Below are 24,036 nucleotides of genomic sequence, written 5' to 3'. Positions count from 1 at the left end.
TCATGTGAAAAGCCCTTAGAATATTACAAGCACATAGCAAGTCCTCGGGAAATGCCAGTGATTATTGTTACTCTCTGATTTCTCATCCCCTTTGTGGAAGTATAAAAGTTGAAGAATAATGAAAGCACATTAAAAAAAAATATGCCACGCAGAGAGATAAATGAACTGTTTGCATAAACATGAATTAGGAGAGTCACACTCAAGGAAGAATTGTTCCCTGTTGAGGACAACAAACATCTGGAAGGAATTAAATGGGGGAAGAGGGTGGGTGGTGGTGGTGGTGTGGGCTGAGAACATACTGTGACTGTTGGAAGGAGATAATTCATTTTTGGGGTGGGTAAGTGATTCCCGAAGAAAGGGAGGTTGCTCTGGGCTTATACAGCATGATTTGATGCCCAGAGACTCTACTCCTCCAAATAATTTCTGTTCTGATTAGCCTGGGTACCTAATATGCCAAAACCATTCCTTTGAGCTAATGCATTACCTTGAAAAGGCCACTTCTAAAATGCACATATATTAACATAAAAAAATGACAAGGTACCATCATATCTGCGACATTAACAATATGAGGACTGTGGCACTTGTTGCACTATCTGGTCTGTTTAACCTGGCACACTAGAACATCTATAAGTGTGCATATAAATAGGCATCACTTTGGGGGAAGTTATTTGGCTGGAGTTTTTTAGAATCACAAAAATGTTTATACCCTTTGATTCCCTAATCCAACTTCTGGGAATTTATTGTTAGGAATATTTTCAAAACAAGGAGAGACATTTCTGCTTTTATTGTCTACGATAGAAAAAAAAATTCAACGGTAAGAGAATGGGTAAATTACAACACATCCCTTTGATGGATGCTACGGGGCTACCCAAGTTATAATTGTAAAAGACAGAGAGAAGGATTAGAACATGCTTATGAAATAGTCATATTAGGGGGGAAAAAAACAAGCAACTCAGAAATCAAACTGTAAAGATTGGGGATGTGTATGGATGGAGCAAGAGAAAGAAAGCCAGTGTGCTTTGTGGAAGACTTTTCTTTCTTTCTTTCATTTGGGTGTATGTTAATACTGGTTGTGCCATGAACAATAATAAAAGACCCAAATGAACTCTCAGGGAAGGAGTAGCCGACTGCCCATCGTTTTCGTGTGAGCTAGTGTTAGCTCAGTTGCCTGGACTGAGAGAGGGGACCCAAGAGCTGCCAGATTCTGAGAGGGGAGCTGATGGGCAAGGCCAGGGCTCCTCAAGGGCACAGGGCACCAGTTGGGCATGGGTACCGCCTGTGGAGGGCAGGGGGTGGGGAGCCCGCAGAGAGCGGGAGTAAGGGAGCTTGCCTACCTCAGGATGTTGCCACTGGCAGGCCTGGAGGTGAAAGCAAGGAGGTTGCCCTGTTCCTTTGAGTCACTCACAAATCCCAGTTTTCAAAGCAGAACTTGCAAAGCTCCGAGCATTCTTTATTGCATCTGATAAGCTGCGGTGTCTCTTTGAACTCCAGGGGCATTGTGGGCAGGGATTGGCACTAAATTATCGGACTGTGTTCCAACTGCTCCGTCTCTAATACTTGCCGTCCAATCTGGGTTGAATATTGGACAAACATGCTGGTTTTAAAATTGAGTCCCGGCCTTGGTGATTTCTTCAGCAGACAGTTCCTGTGGTTACTTAGGTGGTGACTGGGTCACAGAGTCATTCCCCCAGAACCTCTACTTCTATTGACAACTCTTCAGCTAAGCTCCCAGAGCAATGCAGCAGTGGTATGAACCACTAGACCAGGAGGCCGAAAGCATGCCATTAGGCAGTTCGCTTCTACTCTCCCTGGCCTCAGTGTTTTTTTCTGGAAGTTGTGGGAAATATTCACCAAGGACTGCATAGACCCAAATCCAATGGCCAAAGTCTGAAAAGCCCAGCTGAAGCTAAACAGAGTGCAGTTTGGGCCACATGATGGACATGACGTCTCATGTCCAGAGTGAAGGAGATGATCCTGCTACCATGATCTGCCCAGTCTGTCCACATCTTGGAAAACCACACTTGGATCACACACCACCTCTAGGGGCATGTTGACACACTCAAGAATGTGCAGGGAAGGGTGGCCAGGATGTATGGAGGTTTAAAACCTAGTCGGGAGAGAACAGATGCAGGAAATGCAGATTTTCAACCAGAAATTTTGAAATTGTGAAGAGCTGTCTTGTGGAAAAAATATTTCACGAGCTCTATATGACTCCCAAAGGGCAGGATTAGTGGATAGAAACTACAGGAAGGCAAATCTCCAGTCTGAACAGAATGCAAAACATTCCAACAGTTAGAAGTAATTGAAGGCGGAGAGGCGGGTATCAGCAGAGGCTGGGTAACCACTTGGCATGTGGTTTTCTTGGAGATTAAAGTTCTGGGTGAGCAGGAAGCTGAGATGGGGATTTCAAGGCTCCACCTAGCGCTATGAGTCTCTGAATCTAATTTGAAATGACTTGGCTCCTCCAGAAGCATCACAAAGTACAGCAACAGCTGGTCTTCCAGTGGCTCAAGCACCCACACAGCTATCTGCCCCCCTTCCCAACCTGAGGTTCTGGAAGAGTTATCCTATCCCAATTTCTCATTGTTGGAACAGGCTGTGGATGAAGGCCCCTGCTCTCCCCCATTTCAAGACTTCCGAGGCAGAGCTCCTCCTGTGCCTCATCTACCTCCACCTCTGACTCTGTCCCACTTCTACTACTAGTTTGTTTCCATTCCTCTCGTGTGTAGAGCAGAGGTGGGTACAGCCCTGGACAATGCACAACAAACTGATCACAAGCACCCAAGACTCCCAGCACCAGGGTTTGTGGTGTACTTGAGTCAGTGCAGCCCACAAGCTTCCAGGAGGAATTCCACTGGATTGGAATTAAGATGCACATCCCTCCCCTTAGTATTGTAAAATAGCTGCTTATAACCAAGAAAAGGAAACTTCTCTAAGGAGAAAGGGTGAAGTCGCTGAGATGGGTTGTTTGCTTGAGGAAGGAATTAGAGGATTAAGAAAAAGGGTTGGAGTGGGCCGAGTAGGGAGTATATAAAAAGCACCCGTACCTGCCCAGAGGGACTCTCTCCCCAATAAGGAGGTTGTAGGGGGTGGGGTGGGACCCTGGCATCAGGAAGCTGGGAGTGTTACCTAGAGCCTGGCTGACTCTGCTGCTGGCATGGTTTCTTCAAACAATTCTGGAGCAGCCTTATAGGGAAGCACCCCACTTCTGGAGCAAGCCAGGCCTGTGTGTTGGAATCCTGGCTTCTGAGCTTCCTTGCTGTGCTACCTTGGGTGACTTCAACAGCTCTCACCCTAAAGGGGGGGTTAATGATGGTGCCTGCCTCCCAGCGTTGAGAGGCTAGCCCTCAATATCTTAGGGGCTACCAGGTGCAACTGCTGATAGCCAGTCATTTTCAACATACAGAAATGGCAATGCCATATGGATAGACCTCATGCATAATGGTTAGATGAGTACAACTAGCCTGCCCCTTAGAATTATCTTGGGCTCTTTTAAGAACGCTACACCCCAGACCAGTTCAATCAGAGGGAGACAGAACATGAAAGACTCCTAACTCTGGGAAACGAACTAGGGGTGGTGGAAGGGGAGGAGGGCGGCAGGTGGGGGTGACTGGGTGGTGGGCACCGAGGTGGGCACTTGACAGGATGAGCACTGGGTGTTATTCTGTATGTTGACAAATCGAACACCAATAAAAAATAAATTTATTTTTTTTAAAAAAAGGAAAAAAATCAGAATTTTTGTGGGCGGGACACGTGAGCAGGTGAGTCTAATGGGCAGCCAAGTTTGGGGACCACCGACTTAGCGCAGTGCCCGGGATGTACCAAGGCACTCAAACAAAGTCACCCTCTAATTTCCCTTCATCTGTGGTTTATTGAGCACCTACTGCACGCCAGGCTGTGGCGGGGCCTGCCTCTTGGGCCCGGGGCACCTCCCCCGCGGAGCTCATCTCTCCCCCTCCCCCTCCGCAGTGTCCAGGCCCCGGAGCTCCCCCGACGACCTGAAGGCGCTGACTCGGAACGTGAATCGGCTGAACGAGAGCTTCCGGGACTTGCAGCTGCGGCTGCTGCAGGCTCCGCTGCAGGCGGACCTGACGGAGCAGGTGTGGAAGGTGCAGGATGCGCTGCAGAACCAGTCGGACTCGCTGCTGGCGCTGGCGGGGGCGGTGCAGCGGCTGGAGGGCGCGCTCTGGGGGCTGCAGGCGCAGGCGGCGCAGGCCGAGCAGGCGGTGGCCCTGCTGCGCGACCGCACGGGCCAGCAGAGCGACGCGGCGCAGCTGGAGCTGTACCAGCTGCAGGTGGAGAGCAACCGCACCCAGCTGCTGCTGCGGCGCCACGCCGGCCTGCTCGACGGGCTGGCGCGCAGGGTGGGCGTCCTGGGCGAGGAGCTGGCCGACGTGGGCGGCGCGCTGCGCGGCCTCAACCACAGCCTGTCCTACGACGTGGCCCTGCACAGCACGCGGCTGCAGGACCTGCAGGTGCTGGTGAGCAACGCCAGCGAGGACGCGCGCCGCATGCGGCTGGTGCACATGGGCATGGAGCTGCAGCTCAAGCAGGAGCTGGCCGTGCTCAACACGGTCACCGAGGACCTGCGCCTCAAGGACTGGGAGCATTCCATCGCGCTGAGGAACATCTCCCTCGCCAAAGGTAGCCGCCTGCCCCCGCCCCACCTGTTAGGCCCCGCTTCCTGGGGACCCCTCTCTCTCCCCCAAGGGCTCAGGAGCCCCCTGCTGCTCCCTCAATCCACCTGCCATTGGGAAGACTCCAATGCCTCTGCTAAATCGTGCCCTAGGGGACCCTGGAAGTTTCTGCCCAAATGGCCTGTGCCCATTCCCCAGCCTGTGCAGGTCTCTCCCCTGGAGGACCTAACCTCCCTTCTACATCCCAGAGAGGACACTCGGGGTCCACACCCCCCAGGCATAAGTATGGCCAAGGGTGGCTAATGGGGGGCCGGGTAGTCAGAGCTTGGGTGTACCAGCGGGAGCCTCCCAGCGTTTCTGGCTGTGGAAAAAGCAGAGGGGTCCTGCCACAGGCTCAGGCCGGAAGGAGAGGCACTCCTCCAATGCTAGAGCTACAATGAATTGGAGAATCCCAAATTTGAACTTGACCTTCCCGGCTGTTGTGAACTATATGCATCCAGACAGAAGAACATATTTTCTTTCTTTTTTTTTTTTTTAGATTTTATTTATTTATTCATGAGAATACACAGAGAGAGAGAGAGAGAGAGGCAGAGACACAGGCAGAGGGAGGAGCAGGCTCCACGCAGGGAGCCCAACGTGGGACTCGATCCCGGGTCTCCAGGATCATGCCCTGGGCTGAAGGCAGCGCTAAACGGCTGAGCCACCTGGGCCACCCAAGAACATATTTTAATTAACAGTTTCTTAGCTGCATATATAACTAACTCTTAAAAATAATGGCAAAAATGTGTAAGCCTCCATTGGTACTCTTGCCCCAGGCCTATGAACTCTAGAGCGTTTAGAGCCAGCTTCTCTCTTTTCCACACCTAACTGATCCCCCCCTCCCTTCTCCCTCACCCCTTCCTGCTACCTACCGTCTGCCCTGCATATCACTGTCAGGGGCACCTATTGTGAAATGCACATTTCCCACATCACCCTCCTGCTCAGCACCCCACCATGGCTCGCCAGTTTCTGCCAGATTCAATAAATACTCCTTAGGCAGTAGGCAATAATAATAATAATAATAATAATAATAATAATACCACGGTGGACTCCGCCTGTCAGGTACTGTGCCTCTTAAGAAGCATGCCTCGTATGATGTCTTTTATTTTTAAATTTTTAATGACGTATAGTCGACACACAATGTCACATTAGCTTCAGGTGTACAGCATAGTGATTAGAAAATTCTATACCTAATGCTTGTTCACTGCAAATGTAGCTATGGCCAGGTAATGTCTTTTAAAAATAGCAGTGAGAGCACTGATTCAGGAAGCTGCTCACAGCCTCACACTAGGAGGTGATGGGGCCAGGATTTGGACCCAAGCTGCTCTGATCCCAGAGCTGGTGTGCTGTCGTCTATTGCACACCCGACCCCCACCTGTCTTCCCTGACTTTTTCTCTGACTGTTCCCTGCTCCCCGAGGTTACAAATGGAACAGTCTGTAGGAGCAAGTCGAGCAATGTCAATGAGTAAAGTGATCTTGGTGTCAGAGGAGTAGTAGCGGCTTATGGCAGGTCCACTCGATTTTGGCCAGGCTGAAATATGGACCTGACATGCACAAAGTCTTCCCATTTTTCACAAGAAACCAGAAACATGGAATGTTCTAGTAACTTTTATTTGTCTAATTCTGTAGGTGGTGTATTGTCCATAAACAGCCAGTTTCCATCCCCCTGCCCTGTGAGAAGCATCCAGTCCAGTGGGACACGTCTCGTCACTGCCCCAGAGACATAGCCCGCCCTTCCCACTGCCATCCTTTACTTTAGCTATTGCTCCTACTGGTGCCTCCTCCTTCCTTTTCCTCATTATCATCCAGATCCCCGGATCCTTCAGATCTCACTCAAACCAACCTCCTGCAAGAACCGCACTGGCCCCTCTAGCTCACTGAAGTCTCCCTCCTCTGAGCTTCTCCATTCTTTTCAGGGCAGAAAAGAGTAATGATGGAGCCTTCCATTTGCATAGTACTTTCCAGTCCACAGACTGCTTTGGGGTACATCATTTCATTTTAGAGTGGGTCCCTATGACTGACTGTGAGGTTGGTTGAAGGCAGACTTTGTTATTGGGGGCAGGGTAGGACTCCTGCAGAAAAACAAGTGAGGCTCCCAGAGGAAATGCCTGATTTACACAAGGCCACGCAGCTGGTAATGATCTGACCCAGGATTTTCTGTTTTCAAACAGTTTTAATAAGGTTTAATTTACATGCTGCGGCATTCGCCCATTGAAGTGTGTAATTCAATGATCAGGCCAGGATACTGAACCCACTGCCCAGTGCACTACACCCCAGACCGCCCTCCTGTGTCCCACCCTGCTCTCTGCAACACCTGACAGTCCAGTGCACATAACTGGGATCCCATAAATGTCTGTGAAGCAACGTTAGATCTTCAACCTAAGCAGTCAGAATATTGGTTTTCTTCTCCTGCGTCACTCGGGCTTTCACTTCGCAGAAATCAAAGGGAGACAGGAGGTAGAATTCATTCTTCTAGATCCACACCCCTGGGATTCTACGTTTTCCCATCTTCTCTTTTCTTTGGTCTCCTCTGCCCATAGCAGTCGGTCAGGTAGTTACTGATAATAAGCAACTCTACTGAATTATGACCCACTCTGAGCCAGACGCTGTGCTGACATTAATTCTCTCAGTAGACATCAAAGACTACTAATCCTCACATCCTGCCAAACAGTATGACTGTCCCTATTTTATAGATGAGAAACTTGAATAACTTTCCCACTGTTTCTTACACAATTGGCAAGTAGCCAAGTCAAGGTGTGAATATAGGTCTTCCTGGTTCAGAAACCATGTTCTTGTCACCTGACCATCCTGATTTCTAGGGTGGAAAGTTGCCAGCTCTGAGCAATGAAGGGAGAAGAAGGGGTGGTCCCTTGGACTCCATTTGGAGGGTCCTTGGGGGTAGCCCCTTCCCGCTTCCTTCCTCTTGCAGTCAGCAGAGGTCACCAGGCCTCTGGCTGGTGCCTCCTCCTGGGCCTCTCTGAGATTTCCCATCCTGCCTTGCTTCTATAATTTGCAAGCGCGCTCTCCTTGGCTTGAACTGAAGCTGCTCTGGGCATTCATTTGTGAAGTTTCTTCCAGTGGGATTCTCCAAGTAGTCTTTCTTTGGTCATTACCAAAGATTACCAAAAGGTTCTTACCAAAGAATCTTGCCAAAAGATTCACACTCTGTTCCCTGGAACTGGAAGTTTCATGTCAATGCTGCCCAGGCCTGCCTTCCAGTCCTCAAGCTTCGGGTTCATGATGGGCCACTGTACTTTGGATATGAACGCCCCTCAGTCCCTCTGGCTCCCAGAATCACCACCGCACTGGGCACCTCCCTTCCCCATCTCCTTCTCTCATGGCTGCCAGGGACCCAACTGGAATGACTCCCGAGGATTCTGTTGGACATATCTGGTGTAATTACCATTCAACTCTAATGAGACAAAACTCTACCCTGGCTTTTGGATAAGGGATGGTTTACCAGCTAAGCTTCTGTGCATTTCCGTACTGCTCTCTGGAATGGCCTTTCTGCCCTAACTTTGTCCAGTTCCTCTCTTAGCCCTTAAACACACACATGCACCCACATTCACGCTCACACATATACTCACACTCTTCCACTCTTTGCCCTTGGCTGGTGCAGAATCCAGAAATACTCAACTATGTGTATTTTTCAAATATGACCTTATTTATGTTATTCTGGAGCTTGACCCCAAATGGTTTTCATTCTCTCACTTCGTTATACAGTTTTCTATGAGTTTTGTCTCTGGTTTTTCTTTTATATACACCCCCAACAGTACTTTCTGTTTTCTGCTTTGGATTTTCAGTATTAATCACATCCTTTGAAATCTGTCTGTGGTTTGAAAGAAGCAGAGAACTTAGATGATCAGAGAGAGAAGGCATCCAGGAGGGAGAAAGATAACCAGAGAAAGGAGGCATATCAGGAAGGGAGAGATAACCAGATGAAGGAGGGCATACCAGGAGGAGGGAAATAACCAGAAAGGGGAGGCCTACAGGAGGGGGAAGGAGTGAACCAGGCAGGAAGGCAGGACTCTCTGCCATATTCAGATGGCCTGTTTGCTAGATGGATGGTTATAGAATCACAGTAGTAATAGGCTCTGCAATCAGCTAGTCCTCTCCTCTTGCCTTACAGTTGAGGATGTGAGGCCCAGAGAGGGAGGTGACTCAAATCCCAAGCCAGGGACCCAGCTGGGTCTCAAAAATACATCTCTCAATTCATGACAACAAGTTGGCAGAGCAGACTTACCTGTGAGCTGCTTTTTCAAGAAAACACACCATGTAGTAGAGAGCCCAGCCGTGTTTACAGAGGGATGACGTGATGGAGTGAGGCCTTGGGTCCTGGGCTCCAACTCTGGCCTCTAGTGCACAGGGACATGTTGGAAGTGTCAAGTGTCTCTGTGAACTGGGCCATATGTAACTAGTGTTTGTACCTCACTGAGGACTAGGAAGCACAGCCCGGGTGGCTGCTCCCTAGGTGGGCTGGACGGCAGTCTGTCTGGTGGCCTTCTGCATCGGCCTCCCTGCTCGGAAGGCCCTGAGCACTAGCAGTGCCACCCAGCCTGGCCCACCACCCCTTAGCCCAGGAGGCCCAGAGGAAAGCCACCCCGGCAGGTTGGGCGGGAGCTGGAGACAGCCCCTTATGCCTCTGGATCAAGTGTCCCCAGGGCTGGGAAACACAGCTGACAGTCCCTGCCCCACACACGTAGTGAAGGACATGGGAGAGAGTGCAAAACTGTAGAGGTAAAACTGGCAGCCCAGTGCCCCAGTGACGTCGAGGGTGGAAGTAGGGTAATTAATTGAGGGACTCCACCTTGGTCAGCCGCCCTTGGATTAGCGTGGTGCAGGAGGTGGTATTTATATTACGATTTTGGTTGCTGTTCTGCTGGCTTCAGGCCCAGTTCATCAGCTGTCCCTGTCCTGGTTCCAGCACAGGCAGGTCCTCCACCCCATCACTCATTCCAGGATCCAGGAAGAGAGAACGGATTGCTTCTCCCTCCCTGTTGGCTGGTCCCCAGAAGAACCCTGGTATTTCTCCCAAATGTTCAGTCATATATCCTTCATCCTGTTCAGGAGATGTTTCCAGCTGGCACAGTTCCTGGGCAGCCCCCTTGGGGGCAGAGCCGCACTGGGGACAGTGTGGGGGGAGGCTGGGCACAGGGTGCAGGGTTCTCTCCATCCTCCTCTTCCTTCTCCCCATCTTCCATGTAGAACATGGGCTGAAAGAGAAGCTGGCACCCCAGACTAGAAGCGGAGTAGATGAGGGCTCTGGACCTGTTTTCACAGTTGAGGAGAAAAGACCCTGCTTCTCCTTGTCCCAGACCGCCTCCATGCTCTGGCCTGCTCTAGTGACAGAAAAGATGAGCGAGTCACAAGTCACAATATAAAGAGTCAAGATCTTAAAAAGCTCAGCTGGGTCCCATTAGGACTGTTGGTACCATAACGGCTTCTATAAGTGCCCACCAGTCATTCGTAGAATCTCTATGATGTGCCAGGTGCCATGTGAGGCACAGGGTCACAGAAGGTGGGGTTCTGGCCCTACAGACAGGCCTGTCCTCTTTGGGGACTGCTGCAACACAAGATGAATGACAAGGCCCCATGAGTAGCTCACAAGGTGGCCTGCCCGGGTTCAGGGGTGCTCCCATGACGACTTGGTGCATGGTTATGTCTGAGGGGCCTTCCAGCTCTGAGATTTGGGGGCTCTGCTCAGATACCCTGAGAGGTCAGAACGGTGTGTGTGGAGGTGAGCGTCAGGCCTGTAGGGGACAGGGCTCTTGGAAAGGAAGAGATTTGGTGGATGTTTGGGAATACAGGATAATGTTTTTGTCGAGGTAAAGGAGGGCTTATTTCCAGAAGTATCCGACTGTGAGTTTGCAGAAGGGGTCAGATGGGGGATGATCTGCAGGGGTCTCCGATAGAGGGGTGTTGGCCCATTGTGCTATGAAGGATCTCAGAGGCTGTGAGGTCACTAGATTCTGACGAGATTAATGGGACAGCCATGTGCACAATGGGTTTTAGAGAGACCGCAGACAAGGAGATCTTTAAAGAGACTGGGAGCAAGACCTCAGTGAGCATGGGAGCCGTGAGGAACGAGGCAGAGACATGACAGGAGAAAGAATCACCTCGATGATGAGCTTTGGTGAGTAAGGGAGCATGGGGGACAGAGAAAAGGGAGGAGTTAATGCAAGCTCAAGATTTTTGGCCCAGATTCCAGGGCAAATGATAAAAAGTCAGACCCTCAAGGGCACATGACCCACAGGCAGCAGTGATGTGAAGAAGCACTCAGTAGCTGGAGCTCCTAAGTTGGAGCCTGGCCCCGTGAGACTCACACTGGCCACGTTTTAGGTCCTCCTAAGTCTGCAGGGCCAGTTCCATCTAAGGGCATGACTAAGGCTTGGAAATCAGCACCCACCTCTACCATGTTGTCTACCCCAACATCCTCCCAGTTCATCTCCAGTAAAGCCCCCCCAATAACCACTTATCTGTGTCTTAAAAACTATACCCACGTATAGGATGTCTTCAGACCTGCCTCTTCCTGAATGAGCCAGCCAAGCTTGGCAAGGTGATTTCACAGGCAGCTCAGCATGGCTGTGCGTGGTGATCTTGGAATAGTTCTGATGAAGCATTCTGAAAGTGGGGGGATAGATGGTCAGGATGGCTTTGCCCACTCAAAAGTTACCCAGCCCCTTTATATCCAGCATGTCATGTAATCACTTACTCCTCAAATGTCTGGGGAAGGAATTTTAACTTAGAATTTCTAGAACCAGGACCTGAACCCAAGACACTCCATAGCCATACTCAACCCCTACCTTCCAAATGATCTCCGCCACCCTGAGGCACCACCACCAGGGTCATTCCCTGGGCAACATCCTCCCTTTGTGAGAATTACTCCTGGGAAGATCCATACATTGAGTCATAGGAGAGCAAATAGAACAAATTGGAGTGTTCAGTTCATTGCCTCCTTGACTCCCTCCAGTCTGGAAGCACTGAGTTCCACGTGGGGAGGATGGGACAGTGACGAGGGACAAGGAAGGAAGTGTACTGGGCACAGGGAGAAGGAGGCTCTTCCCAGGGACAGCTCGTGGAGTGCAGACATCCAGGCAGCCCATGGCTGGAACGGGAGTGGAAAGCTCCCCGGCTCCTTCCACCAAGCCTTTCCTTTGCCCTGGAATCTGAGCTGTGTTCTAAGCAGTTTCTGGCTCTTAATGCAGTCGTCTGAAAACTGGGGTCAACATGATCAGTCTCACTTTGCTTTTCTTCATAGAAGAGAGGAACAGGGCCACAGAACCCGGTCCCCTTTAAACGATTGTGTGTAACGCATGCATTTTTAAATTGTTGACTGATTTTTCCCTGTGTATGTGCCACTGAATCATTACTCAGCTGTCAACTTGGGTTAGGGTCTGAGGATGGTGCCAACTTTTGGAATGTATCAGTACATCTCGGTCTTGGCTGCCCGGTTGTTTTGTATGTATTAACACCCTCTGATCTCATTCATTCATCAAATATTTATTGTGCAATCCATCGCTGCTATGCTGTGAGTGTACATGTTTTGGTTTCCTAGGGCTGCCATAACAAAGGACCACAAACTGATTGGCTTAAAACAACAGAAATTGATTCTCTCACAGTTCTGGAGGCTGGAAGTCTGAAGTCAAGGTGTCCACGGGGTCATGTTCCCTCTGTAAGCTCTAGGAGACAATTCTTCTTGGCCTCGTCCTGACTTCTGATGGTTGCTGACAATCCTTGGCATTCCACGGCTTGTAGACACTCTGCCTTGCTTGTCACATAGCATTTTCCCTGTGTGTCTGTCTGTGCTTTATCGTCTTATAAGAACACCGGCCACCCCGCTCTAGGATCACCCCCTCTTAACTAATTCCATCTGCAAATGACCGTATTTCCAAATAAGGTCACATTGTGAGGATCCAAGTGGACATGAGTTTTGAAAGGACACTCTTTTAATTCACTACAATATGGTTTTGGTATTTTCCTCGGTCTTCTTTTTCTGTCGCAAGGCAGCAGGAGTGGGGAGCTTGGAGTCTGGATCTTCCCAGCTGGGACAGCAATTTTGTTAGGGAAGAGAGAACACATACACCTAGGAGTCCAGGACAAGGCGGTGCCAGATAAATGTCAAAGGGCACCACGTATGTCTGTTCAGATGGGCTGTGTCCACCCTTGGCAGGAGCGCTGGTCCAGAGAAGCTCTGGCCAGGAGGGCAGCCATGAGCCACTTTGGGTGGAGGTGGGGACAGGACAACATGGGAGATGGACTGGGGGGCAGGAAGGTCTAACTGTATTCTGGGAACGGTGAGCCATCTAGTGTGACAAGTGAGGCAGAGGGATGGGGCCAGACAGACCAGAGTCGGAACCTGGGCTCCTTTTCTCACTACCTGACTGTGTGGCCTCAGACAAGTAACTTCAACAACCAGCCTTGTGGGGACTGAATCCAGTCATATATGCTGGAATCCCATGGTGGAGCCTGGCTCTGGAAGAAAGCCCAGTTTGGGAGCAATTAGACGCCCCTTCTTCCCCTCAGGTGCTCAAGCCCAAAATCTGAACCTGACCCTGGTCTTCTCCCCTACCTTCACCTCTGTTCAGCCAAGGTCTGTCTGTCCTACCTCCAAACAGCTGCTCACATCCCTCCAGATGACCACTGCCCTAATTCAGGGCTCCCATCTGGAGTGCAGCCTCCACATGGCCTCCCTGCCTCTGCTTTCCCTCCCATCCTGAGCCATTTTCTAATATGGCAGCCTGAGCCCTCTTCCTCGTGTGCTGCTCTGATCACACTCTTGTTTTCTTTAGGCCCTGCTGTGGCTTCAGGTGCCCTCAGGATCAAGTACAGTTAGGCCAGGCCTCTAAGACCCCCGCTTCCTCAGCCTTCTCATCCTATCATGTGCCCCCAGGTTCTGATCCTACTGTGGCTCCCGTACCTCTTTCTTTAAGCTCTTGTAGGGATTGTTCCCTCTGCCTGGAGCTCTCCTTCTCGTTCTGTCTCAGTCCAGGCCACTGTAATAAAATGCCCACGGTCTGGGCAGCTTACGCAGGAGGCATTTATTTCTCACAGTTCCTCAGGCTGGAAGTCTGAGATCAGGGTGCGGCATGGTTGGGTTCTGAGGAGAGCTCTCTTCCTGGCTTGCAGATGGCCACTTTCTTGCTGTGTCCTCACATGGCACAGGGAGAGGGAGAGGGAGAAAGAGCACCCAAGCATGATGAGGGAGGGAGCAAGAGGACTGTCTGGTGCCTCATACCGGGAGCCCTATCCTCATGAGCTCATCTAAACCCGTTCACTTCCAAAGGCACCACCTCCAAATACCATCCCACTGAGAATTAGGGCTTCAGCACGTGCATTTGTTGGCGGGGGGTGGGGGAGATGGAGAATCAGAGATAATCAGTCCATAACACACTTCCATCCTCCCTTGCCTTAGCTGCCTTCTGTTCTTCCTTGACTTCCACTTTGGAGATTACTTCTTCCAGAAAGCTTTCCCTGATTCTCCCGTACATACAAGCCTGGGCTAGGTGGAGCCCTACATGTTTCCAAAGCATCAATGCTGACCCTTTCCGTCTTTAAGAGGGAGTTTTTGTTTCCTCTACAGGCAGCCCATTCCAGAAAGCTACCTTCTAACCTTGGTGCCCATTTGTAACCCTTTCAGGACCACCGGGCCCCAAAGGTGATCCAGGAGATGAAGGGAAGGAAGGCGAGCCTGGGATCCCTGGATTACCTGGACTTCGAGGTAATTGGGAGGACCCGGGAGGAACCTGGACATACCAAGAAGGGGAGGGTGCCCCCAATCCATCTCTGACCCCCTACTTCCTCCCTGGGAGGGTGCCCAATCCGCCCAACTTCAAACGCCCTGTTCTGTCAAGAGACCGATTGTTTGTTTGTATAATAAAAGGATGGAGCAAATACTTCTTCTTGTAAAGTACCAGGATCAGAAGGAAGAGGATGCACGAGGGGCTCCTTGCTCCCTGAGGCCTACTTCCCACCGCAGGGGTCAGGGTTCATAGGATCAGGGTCAGAAGGAATGGAATGTGTTCTACAAGTAGGTCTCTCCTCTGCAGCGTTTCTGAAATCACCAGACACCTGATGCTCCCTCCTCCTTGCTGATTCTGCCCAAATCAGTGAACACACTAGAGACAGGCAGGGGAGCTTGCAGCCTTCTGGAAAGAGTGTGTTCTTCTTAGATTCACTGTCTCGGAAGTTCCTCTTCTGCTGCTTTATCAGACTTTGATCCCAGTCTGTTCCCTTCTGAGCCTCTGCTGTGAGCAGCATTTTTCTAGGAGAGTGCAGAGCCTTCTAAATGATGTAAGAAAAGGGGAAGTTTATTTGGGGAGAGATGTCTGTTTATGTCAGGAGTTATATCTCTAAACCACCCCCTTCCTAAATCCTGAGGAGGTGCAAACAGGAGAGTGGGCAGAGGCTAGCAGGAGGAGAGCTCATGGCCTGGCCTCCCCCGTTGGCTCCCCACCCCAGGAACTCCCCAAACGCAGAACTGAGGATGCCTAGACACTCGCAGGGCTGTGAAAGCTCTTTTTCTGCCTTATTAAATTATACGATGGGGAGTTCTGGGCATATCTCATACAGATTTAGAATTCTGTGGCAACGGGGCACTTGGACTCCAAACAGGTACCCTGCATTAGGGAGGAAAAAAAGAAACCAATCCTCCCTTCTCCAAGGTCCCACCATCCTCTGGGGCCCATCGTCCTCTTCCAGACATTTGATGTTAGCTCTGGAGAAATAATTACTGGAAGACAGGTTTTTCCAAGTCACGGAAAAAGACCAGAGAAAGCCAACTCACATTCAAAGCAGGAAAGAACAAGTAATCAGTTAATTAAGAGTTCTCTGCTTTACAGAGATAACTCTGGGCTTAGGTCAGGCCTCTGGGGGCGCAGGGCTCTCACTGGGTGAAAGCATTTGTTGATTCTGGCTCTCCGTGGTGACATGCAGGCGATGGCCACAGGGCCTCGTGGCCACAAGCCCTGGGGCCTGTTCTGGCACCGGTCACCCATCTCATTTACTGGCCTTGCTGACTTTCTCCCTCCTCCTCAGCCTATGACCCCCTTTGCTCTACCTCCCTGAATGTACAGCAGGGAAAGGATCTTCGTGGGTTTTTTCCTTAAAGAGGATGAAGTCTCATCTTCCTTCTGCCCTAAATACCAGTAAGCACTTTTCATCCAGCATGAGATGAAGCTGACTGACCACAGGCTTTCAGTTCAGGAAGGCCAGGGCTCAGATCCTGCCCCCAGCAGCACCCTCTGCTGTGTGACCGTGGGCAGGTTACTTAACCTCTCTGGGCCTCAGTTTCCCCATGTGTACCATAGGTGAAATAATACCTCAGTTTATTGTGAGGATAAAGTGGGATCCTTTATGAGAAGAATCCAGAATGGTGTCTGACACATAGAAAAGACTCAAAAAAATTGTTTTCAAATGTTTGCCGAATTTAAATCTCCAGCATAGCTAGAGGTAAAGGGACATCTCCCAAATGGAGTGGGCACCACTGCCATCACTCACCTTTAGGGGGGTGGCGGGTCCAGCCTAACTGGATAAAGGGTACCGGTGGAGAAGTTTTGTGCTGACCTTTCGGACACTGCTTTCGCAGCAGTTAACTGAGAAGGTCAAGAACCTTCTTTAGGTTAACTGAGAAGAATCAAGAAGGAAAAGCTGCAGGAGGACGCATGGTTGAGGTTGACTGCTGGGCCAGATGATGACCCGTAGAGGCCCTTCCAGTTCTGAGTCTGACGCTCCACAACTTGCCCTATGTCTTCCCAGGACTGCCAGGGGAGAGAGGCACCCCAGGACTGCCAGGCCCCAAGGGCGATGAGGGGAAGATGGGAGCCACAGGACCAATGGGCATACGTGGGTTCAAAGGTAAGAATGAATCTCAGAGCCCCCATGTAGGCTTGCTCTTAGCGCCAGCCCCTAGGCACCAGCACGGACACTGGAGCCGATGGACTGGGTTTGGCCTTTGGCTCTGCCACTGACCAGCTAGCTCAGTGACCTTGGGCAAGGCACTTGGTCTTGTTAAACCTTCGTCTCTTGGTCCCCATCCCAGAAATCCTCAGGATACCAGACTTTGCAGGGCTGTCGTGAGAATTAAGTGGGTCATATATGCGTGAAAACTTTTTGTAAACTCCACAGTGCTGCAGAAGAGCAAGGGAGTGTCACTAGTGGTTGTGGCTCGGTGATGTAGCCAGAGGAAGCCACACCACGAGAATAGGCTCTTGGGAGAAATGGGGGTGGGGGGTTGCTGCAGAACCAGGACACTCACTTCCTTTCCTGGACTGCCAAATTCCTAACAGCCTGTCCCACACTTATGATTCCCCCAATATGTGACATTTTCATTCAGTTCTCAGACTTCCATTGCCAATAGCAATGAATTGTTTTTCTGCCTGATGACAGCCACCTTGTTCATTTTTAGGGGCATCCACTTTATTAGTCAGGCCCTGGCTTTCCACATTCCCTTTGAGAGTGTGCAGACTTCTACCCTAACCGCAGCACAAGACGCGAAAATCTGGGGCTGGTTCTGCTGTGTTAAACCTCCTCACTTGTGAAAATGAAAACGAGGAAAAAGTGCCATTAATCATTCCCACCCCGTGTCTCGGATGGACTCTGCGTCTTGGATCACTGGGAGCTTTTATGCTACTTCCTAGTGATTAAACAGGCTGAGGTTTTCCTTCCTTTTATGACCTACAGTTTAAAAAAAAAAAAAAAAATGACTTTAAAACAGACTACAAAAGCAGCACATGCTTGTTGAAAAAAAGATGAGAATACAGAAGTACATAAAGTATAAACTAGAAAGGGAGTCTCCTCCCCCTCAGCTATTACTCTTTAGAGTAACTACTATAAACACTTTGGGGCATATCCAGCCAGATCTTTTTCTAAGCGTATTCATATTTACATATATGGTTACCTTGGGTTTTTTTTTTTTTTCCAAAACCTGGATCACATTAGGCATCCTTCCCTGGAACATGCTGGCTTGCGTTTTGCACCAGACAGTATGCCATAGGCCTTTGACTTGCAGATATCTTTCCGGAGGCACGTGGAATAGAATTCCCTGGTCATTTTAGAGCTGCCTCAAGTGGAGTCAGGACCTTCCACTTCTTTGTAGGCTGAGATGCTAGCTGGAAAAAAGGGTCCTGTTCTTTCAACCATATCCTGAGAAGGACTTTCTATAATTTCCCTGGAAGCTCTCCCTCATGTTACAGAGCCTCTCCCCTCCCTCCCCCCCCCCCCCCCCCGCCCCCTGGTAAATCTGCCTGACATATAACCTCTGTCCTCCCTAAGTAACTAAAGACCCTCTCCCATCTTTTCTTCCTGTGCTTATTAGAGCAAACTCAGATGTGCACTTCGGAAACCTTGACTATGTAATGGGCATATCTTTGCCCTGTCTTCTCCCTGCTGAATGCCACCTATACTAGTCTGTGCTGATAGATGCTGCCCTTCTATGCTTTAGTTAGGAGGGAACAAAATTTCTCAGCTGGACCCCTCCCCACCCTCCTCCTTTCTGGGATGAGCAAAACACACGGCGTCATTGATTCAAGCTCTTATTTTCCTGCTTTGCCAGGCCCTCCAGTGCTGGAGGCTCCTGCTGAGAGTTTCTTAGGTCTCGGGTTGATACAGCTCCTGCAGATAATATTTTATTCACAGTCAGGATTTATTTCCACTTCTAATGCCAGTTTTCCTCCTCTGTTTCAGGTGACCGAGGCCCAAAAGGAGAGAAAGGAGACAAAGGAGACAGAGCAGGGGATGCGGGTAAGGACGTTCTACCGGGGTCCCTGGATCCTGTGTCAGCGGTCCTCCTAGCACGTTTGGGGGACTGGAGGCTGGAGCTGCGGGCCAGGGCTCCAGTGTCAGAGGAGCTCCCTCCCTGTTTCAAGGCTCTGCTGGTCCAGCACAAGACAGCTATACCCAAGGACACAATCCACACTTCCAGACGTGGTATATGCCCAGTGGTTGTAGGGGATGATCTGGAGGCAGACTGCCTGGGCTCCCTCACTAGCTAGCTAGATAATCTCTCTGCCTCAGTTTTCTCATCTACGTATGAGGATAAGAAGAATCCTTACCTCATAGGATCATTGTGACAATTAAATGAGTTCATACATATAAAGTGCTTATTACAGTGCCTGACCCTGGTTAGGACTCAGTAAGTGTTGGATATTATTACTCTGTGTGCTACATTAGTTCAGACCTACTGACCTCCCTGGTGCTTACACGGGCAAAACAGAATCCCTTTTGTTTTCCTCCTTTGCCGTGAACTGAGCAGTGATGCTAGAGATCTCATTATTGGGTAGAGCACCAAGTCTAGGAATGGCAATCTTTCTGATGAGGCTTCTCCCTAAAGTGTTAACAAGGGAAGCCACTCTATTTATGATACTCTTTTCTGGGGCTTCTTCCTCCTACCCCCCAAGAGCTACGTGTAGAACCTTAAAGAGATTGTCAGAGAAGAATGAGTCTCCCAGCCAAGTTTCAACAAAATACTAGCATATAATATCTCCTGGACTTTGAAATGCCACCGTTCCATGTGAAGCCATGAGCAGATTATCCCCTTCTAGGCATCTGTGCTCCAGTCCTGGCTCACTAGCTAGATCAGGCCTGGGAAAAGAGCACCTGCGCCCAGGTTCTGCCATTAACACACAGGGACAGATGCCACTGCAGATTCACACACTGGATCTGGACCAAGGGCTTCCCTAAGGCTGATCTTTGGTTCTAGTAGTAAAATGATAGTTCCATCGCCATCATGCAGGACCCAGAAGGAGCCCCCTCTCCTAAGTAGTGCTCTTTTCCAAGGTCTTCTGAATCTTGAACTTGTCTCCTACTCCCTCTGGACTTCTCTTTCCCAGGACAGTGATTCAAGATCAAACAGGGTGACTCCATCGGTTAAGTGTCTGCCTTCGGCTCAGGTCACGATCTGAGATGGAAGCCCTGCATCGGGCTCCCAGCTCGGTGGGGAGTCTGCTTCTCCCTCTCCCTCTGCACCTCACTTCGGCTCATACTCTCTCTCTGTCTCCCAAATAAATAAACAAAATCTTAAAAAAAAAAAAAAAAAGGATCATATAGGAAAAATGTGTATGACAGCACTTTGTCACTCTAATGTGATAGACATATCCAAGGACAGGTTATGCCTATGCTTACCCTGGCCTCACTATGTCCACCTTACCTTAGATGCTATAATCCACAAAACAGTTTATGTGGTTCAGTCTTTCTAGCATTGTTGATAGTCCCTTTCTCAGGCTGCCAAGGGTTTAACTGGGAGTGTCCTGGCTAGATGAGGAGACCTGGTGGACTTTGCTAGGAGCCAAAAGGAGAGTTTTGAAGAAAAAAGAAGGGAGTCTGGACATGATCTAGGACATCTGTGAGAGATCTGAGTCACACTTATCTAATGGGCTGGGCACTATACTTCATCTTCTGGGTGCTGCCTTCGGCTCTGTGCGTTGACTGCTTTCTGATGGAACGCTGCCAACGTAGCTGAGAAGGACTGTGGCGTTTAGCTCTGTGAAATAAAAAATTCCTGATGGGATGGCAGGAAGGGAGGAGCTGTGGAAAGATGACCTTTCAGAGGGAGATCGGAAATGCTGCCCACATACCAGGGGGTTCTTGTCAGGAACTCTTTGGCAAATATTCCTTGGCCAACTTGAGAGGAGAGAGGAGGTCTCTGCTAGCCTGGGAAGAGGTGGTGGTTGCCAGTCACCATTAATACAAAGGACGCTTTTGTTACTGTATACCTTGCTTCTGTGGGCCAGGCTGCTGGGCTCTGCAATGGGATTGGGCTGTGAGGCTGAAGGCACCATGTGGGGAGCTGGGCCACCGTGGTGTGGGTGAGGAGCATGGGGGAAGGGCATCGACTGCACTCGGCCCTGGAATCTCTGGACTGCACCACAAGAGGCTGATGTCAGCTGGGGACAGCCTCTCTCCAGGGACTGACAGAGTTCTTTCCTGCCCTGAAGAGGCTACGCCCTCCCTGGAGCCCAGAGCTCAGATGGTAGCCTTTACCCAAAGCTCTAAGCTTTTCCTTGCAGTATCCTGACAAGACTCAAAAAAATATCTTCATGAGTGATGGACGTGGAAAGTGAGCTGGCTCAGCAGTGCCGGCTCCGCAGATGGGAGGCCGGAGCGTGCAGAGGAACGTGGGAGACTCACAGGAACTGTAGGACGTAACTGGCAGGCCGTCCATTCATCTCCTGCATTCAGAGAATTTCAGTGGGAGGCTGATTCTCCAAGGGCAGGAGTAGAAGCAGCCAGGCCTCTGGCTTCTCTAATTCTGGAATGAGATCTTAGGCCCCCGTCTTGAAGGATCAGCCTGGGCTCCTTAAAACTCCTAGTGAGTCCCTCACCTGGAGTATGGATTTAAGGAAACCACTGAAGCAATTCAGGGCTGCCCCATGAGGGACGCTGCTTTCCCATGGCCTTCACCCCCTGGCCTGCCCCTGACCACACCAAACCCATGCTGTGTCAGACTCCGGGTTCAGTTTCTAAGAAGCTCCAGTTTGAGAGGCATTCACTTGATCCCCGGGACCTAGGCTCTGAGGAGGAAGCCAAGGGTCATCTTTCAGGAACCCACCTTGGGGAGCCTTTACCAGACACCTCCCACCTTTAGCAGCAAAAACCTAAAGTTCCAGCAGGTGGGGATATTACTACATAAAGGGATTGATAAGGGACAGGACTTCCACACCCCTCAGGTCAGAATCAGAAATTGGGGTCTTTCCTTTGAAGAGGGCATCACAGAGGATTTCTTGGGACCCGTGTTTTGAGTCAATATGAAAATCCTTTTCAGAATAGGATCTTGCAATCGCTTACCCGTGTTTTGATCTGAAGTCATCCGATTCTAGAGTCGAATGGGGTTTCAGGCCGACTCCTCTCCCATTCCTGAGCCCACGCACCACCCCCCCCCCCCGCTCCGCCACCACCCCCAGTTCATTGAACAGGGACCAAGAACAGAGAGTTGGAGAGAATCCCCACGTCCCACAGCCAGGTCATGGTTCAAACTGAGTCTAGAATCCAGATCTCCTGATTTCTGCTGGACAAGAGGTTAAGTTTTCTTTTCTTTTGTTTTTAGGACAGAGTGATTATCAGTCATTCTGTTGCATGTTTGGCTTTTGGGAGTTTGGCTAAGAAAAAAAAGTTACATATACATATCTCAAGACAGAAAGATGTTTGTTTTACCCTCGTATATGGTCCATTTGCAGGAAAAATAAATAGCATTTTTGCAGCTCAGGGGCGGGTAAAGGATCCAGTTTTGTTTAAATCCCACAACATGAATTTAAAGCAGGATATAAGTTCAGATTGTTTAAAAACTTTTCCTCAATTTGGTTTCACATGGAAAAAAAATATGCAGACTGACCCAGGGGTAAATTCTAAGCCAGTGCTTGTTGATAGTTTTCAGTGGCATCTCAGAAAACTTGAAATATGTCTAACACCTTGTGTGTGTTTTCAATATTTAAGGGAGTAACTTCGTAGTGGGGGAAGAGCAGTGGGCCGCCTATCGTTCAGTGTAAGCTCACTAGAGATTATCAGGGAGGTGATTTCTAGACAGCTTTTTCCATAGCTGCCAGAATGTTTCTATCTCTGTTTTAGAATAAGGAATGAATGCAAAGAGTCTTTCAGAATGCATGGATTCCCTTCTTCCCATCCCTGCACTTGCCCTTAGCTGCACCAGGTGCCCCAGGGAATCTGTTTGGCACCAGAAGTTAGCATTCTTGCAGGCAGGAAGAGACAGAGCTACTGGACCTTTTATATGCAAATATATTTCTTTACTAACCTAACTGTGTATATATCTGTAATTCCTTATACAACTTTAATACCCCAGCAACAGCACGATCTAAAAGTAAACCACAAAAAATAAAATAAAATAAATAAAATAAAATAAAAGTAAACTACACTTCTAAGAAAAATGAACCACTCAATACTACTATTAACAAACGTACAGTGGTATTACGAGGAGTAAAGTTTCTGTGCACACTCTTTTACTCAATTCTCGCAGTACTGTTCGGACGGCACGGTTGTGACCATCTTAGAGGGGCGGGGGAGGCTCTTGGCAGAGAAGAAGGAAGTTGCCCAAGGTCACCAGTGTTCATAAGGGGGCAGAGCCAGCTTATAGGTCAGGCCTGGCTGGCCTCAAGCCCACTCTCCACCCTTTGCCATATCCTGAGACTACCTATTATTCTCTCCAGCCTTTGACAGCATGGGGTCTTTGGGGGCCACTGTCTGTTCTCGATGGGTTTAATGTGAAAGTGCTAGTTTTGTTTAGTACACACAGGTGGTGAGTGAACACAACCAGGTACGTGCGGGGGTTGCTGTGTCATACATTATCTTGGTCAAGCCAGGGGACTCAGTTTACCCAGGGTGGGGAAAGCAGGCTAGGGCAGGGCCTCGCTGGTGGATGCAGAGTTCACCCAAGTGTGAACCACTTGGCTTTGGCCTATCATGGAGCCATAGCAGCATAAGGCAGCCAAGGTGCAGTGAAAGGAAGCACACTCTGAGACATCTGTTCCTTCCTTCTCTTTATCCTCATGTAGCGAGCACAGGACAGATGCAAAGACAGACCCAGAGGTTATGTGGAGACAGTCAAGGATCTCTCAGATGTCTCCTCCCCTAAGTTCATGTCTAGTGGCTGAAAATATGCAGGGAGACAGAGCTCACTCAGAAAAGTTGTCCTGTGGCAGACGAAGCTTCCAGTCCTGGCTGTGGCCAGAAATGAGCACCAGGACATGGTAGATGAGGGATGCAGGAACCAGGTGGACATGGAAACCAGGCAGGAGCAGCAGAGACAGCAAAGGCCAGAAGCCTGTGGGTCAGGAACCCGGGATGCCATGGAGCTGGCCGGGGAAAGGAGCAGAGGCCCGACAGATTGGCCTCCCTCACTTCCGTCATAAAGACAAGATAGAAATCTGGCAGGAAGGAAAACATTGAGGGAGGAGAGGGTTGCTTTATTCACTTATTTGGCAAACTGGTATCAAGGTGCTGGCTGACGGCTGGGAAACCAAAGATGAGTAAGGCCTGGCCTCATCTTGAGGAGCTCACTTTCTAGCGGGTGAAAAAGACACAGAAACACACGATCCCAGTGGAGTGTGGTGAGGGCTCTCACAGACGCATGTACAGAGGCGAATTTTCCCTGCCCTTGTGGGAGTCACTTGATGGGGTGTCTTGACAAATTGGTGTCTGATAGGTAGGTGTGGAAGGCAAGGGTATTCCAGGTAAAGAAAACCCTGCAGGAGACAGGTGAGCATTGCCCAATAAACCCAAATAGTTTGGTGTGATGAGATTTGGGGATGTAAGAAACAAAAAAATAAGACCAGAGAGGACCAGAGGACCTCTGGGCCCTGGGAAGCTGGGATTGGCTATAAGCAGGGAGTGACATGGCAGCAATAAGAGGTGACT

General features: G+C 49.8%; 1 protein-coding gene across 2 annotated transcripts in view; it reads left to right on the top strand.

The window, feature by feature from the left end:
* SCARA5 (scavenger receptor class A member 5) overlaps window positions 1-24,036 on the top strand; it is a 121,268-nt gene that overhangs the window by 68,706 nt on the left and 28,526 nt on the right. For both annotated transcript variants that reach the window (XM_041767838.1, XM_041767839.1), the window contains exons 4-7: window positions 3,970-4,644; window positions 14,315-14,395; window positions 16,432-16,530; window positions 18,358-18,414. In XM_041767838.1, the coding sequence (XP_041623772.1) occupies window positions 3,970-4,644; window positions 14,315-14,395; window positions 16,432-16,530; window positions 18,358-18,414 (912 nt within the window). The remainder of the gene's footprint in view (window positions 1-3,969; window positions 4,645-14,314; window positions 14,396-16,431; window positions 16,531-18,357; window positions 18,415-24,036) is intronic.

The sequence above is a fragment of the Vulpes lagopus genome, chromosome 8 (genome assembly GCF_018345385.1).
Source record: "Vulpes lagopus strain Blue_001 chromosome 8, ASM1834538v1, whole genome shotgun sequence".
In the NCBI taxonomy this organism is placed as follows: Eukaryota; Metazoa; Chordata; class Mammalia; order Carnivora; family Canidae; genus Vulpes; species Vulpes lagopus.
The sequence above is the reverse complement of the archived record's forward strand: the minus strand, read 5'-3'. Positions and strand labels throughout refer to the sequence as shown.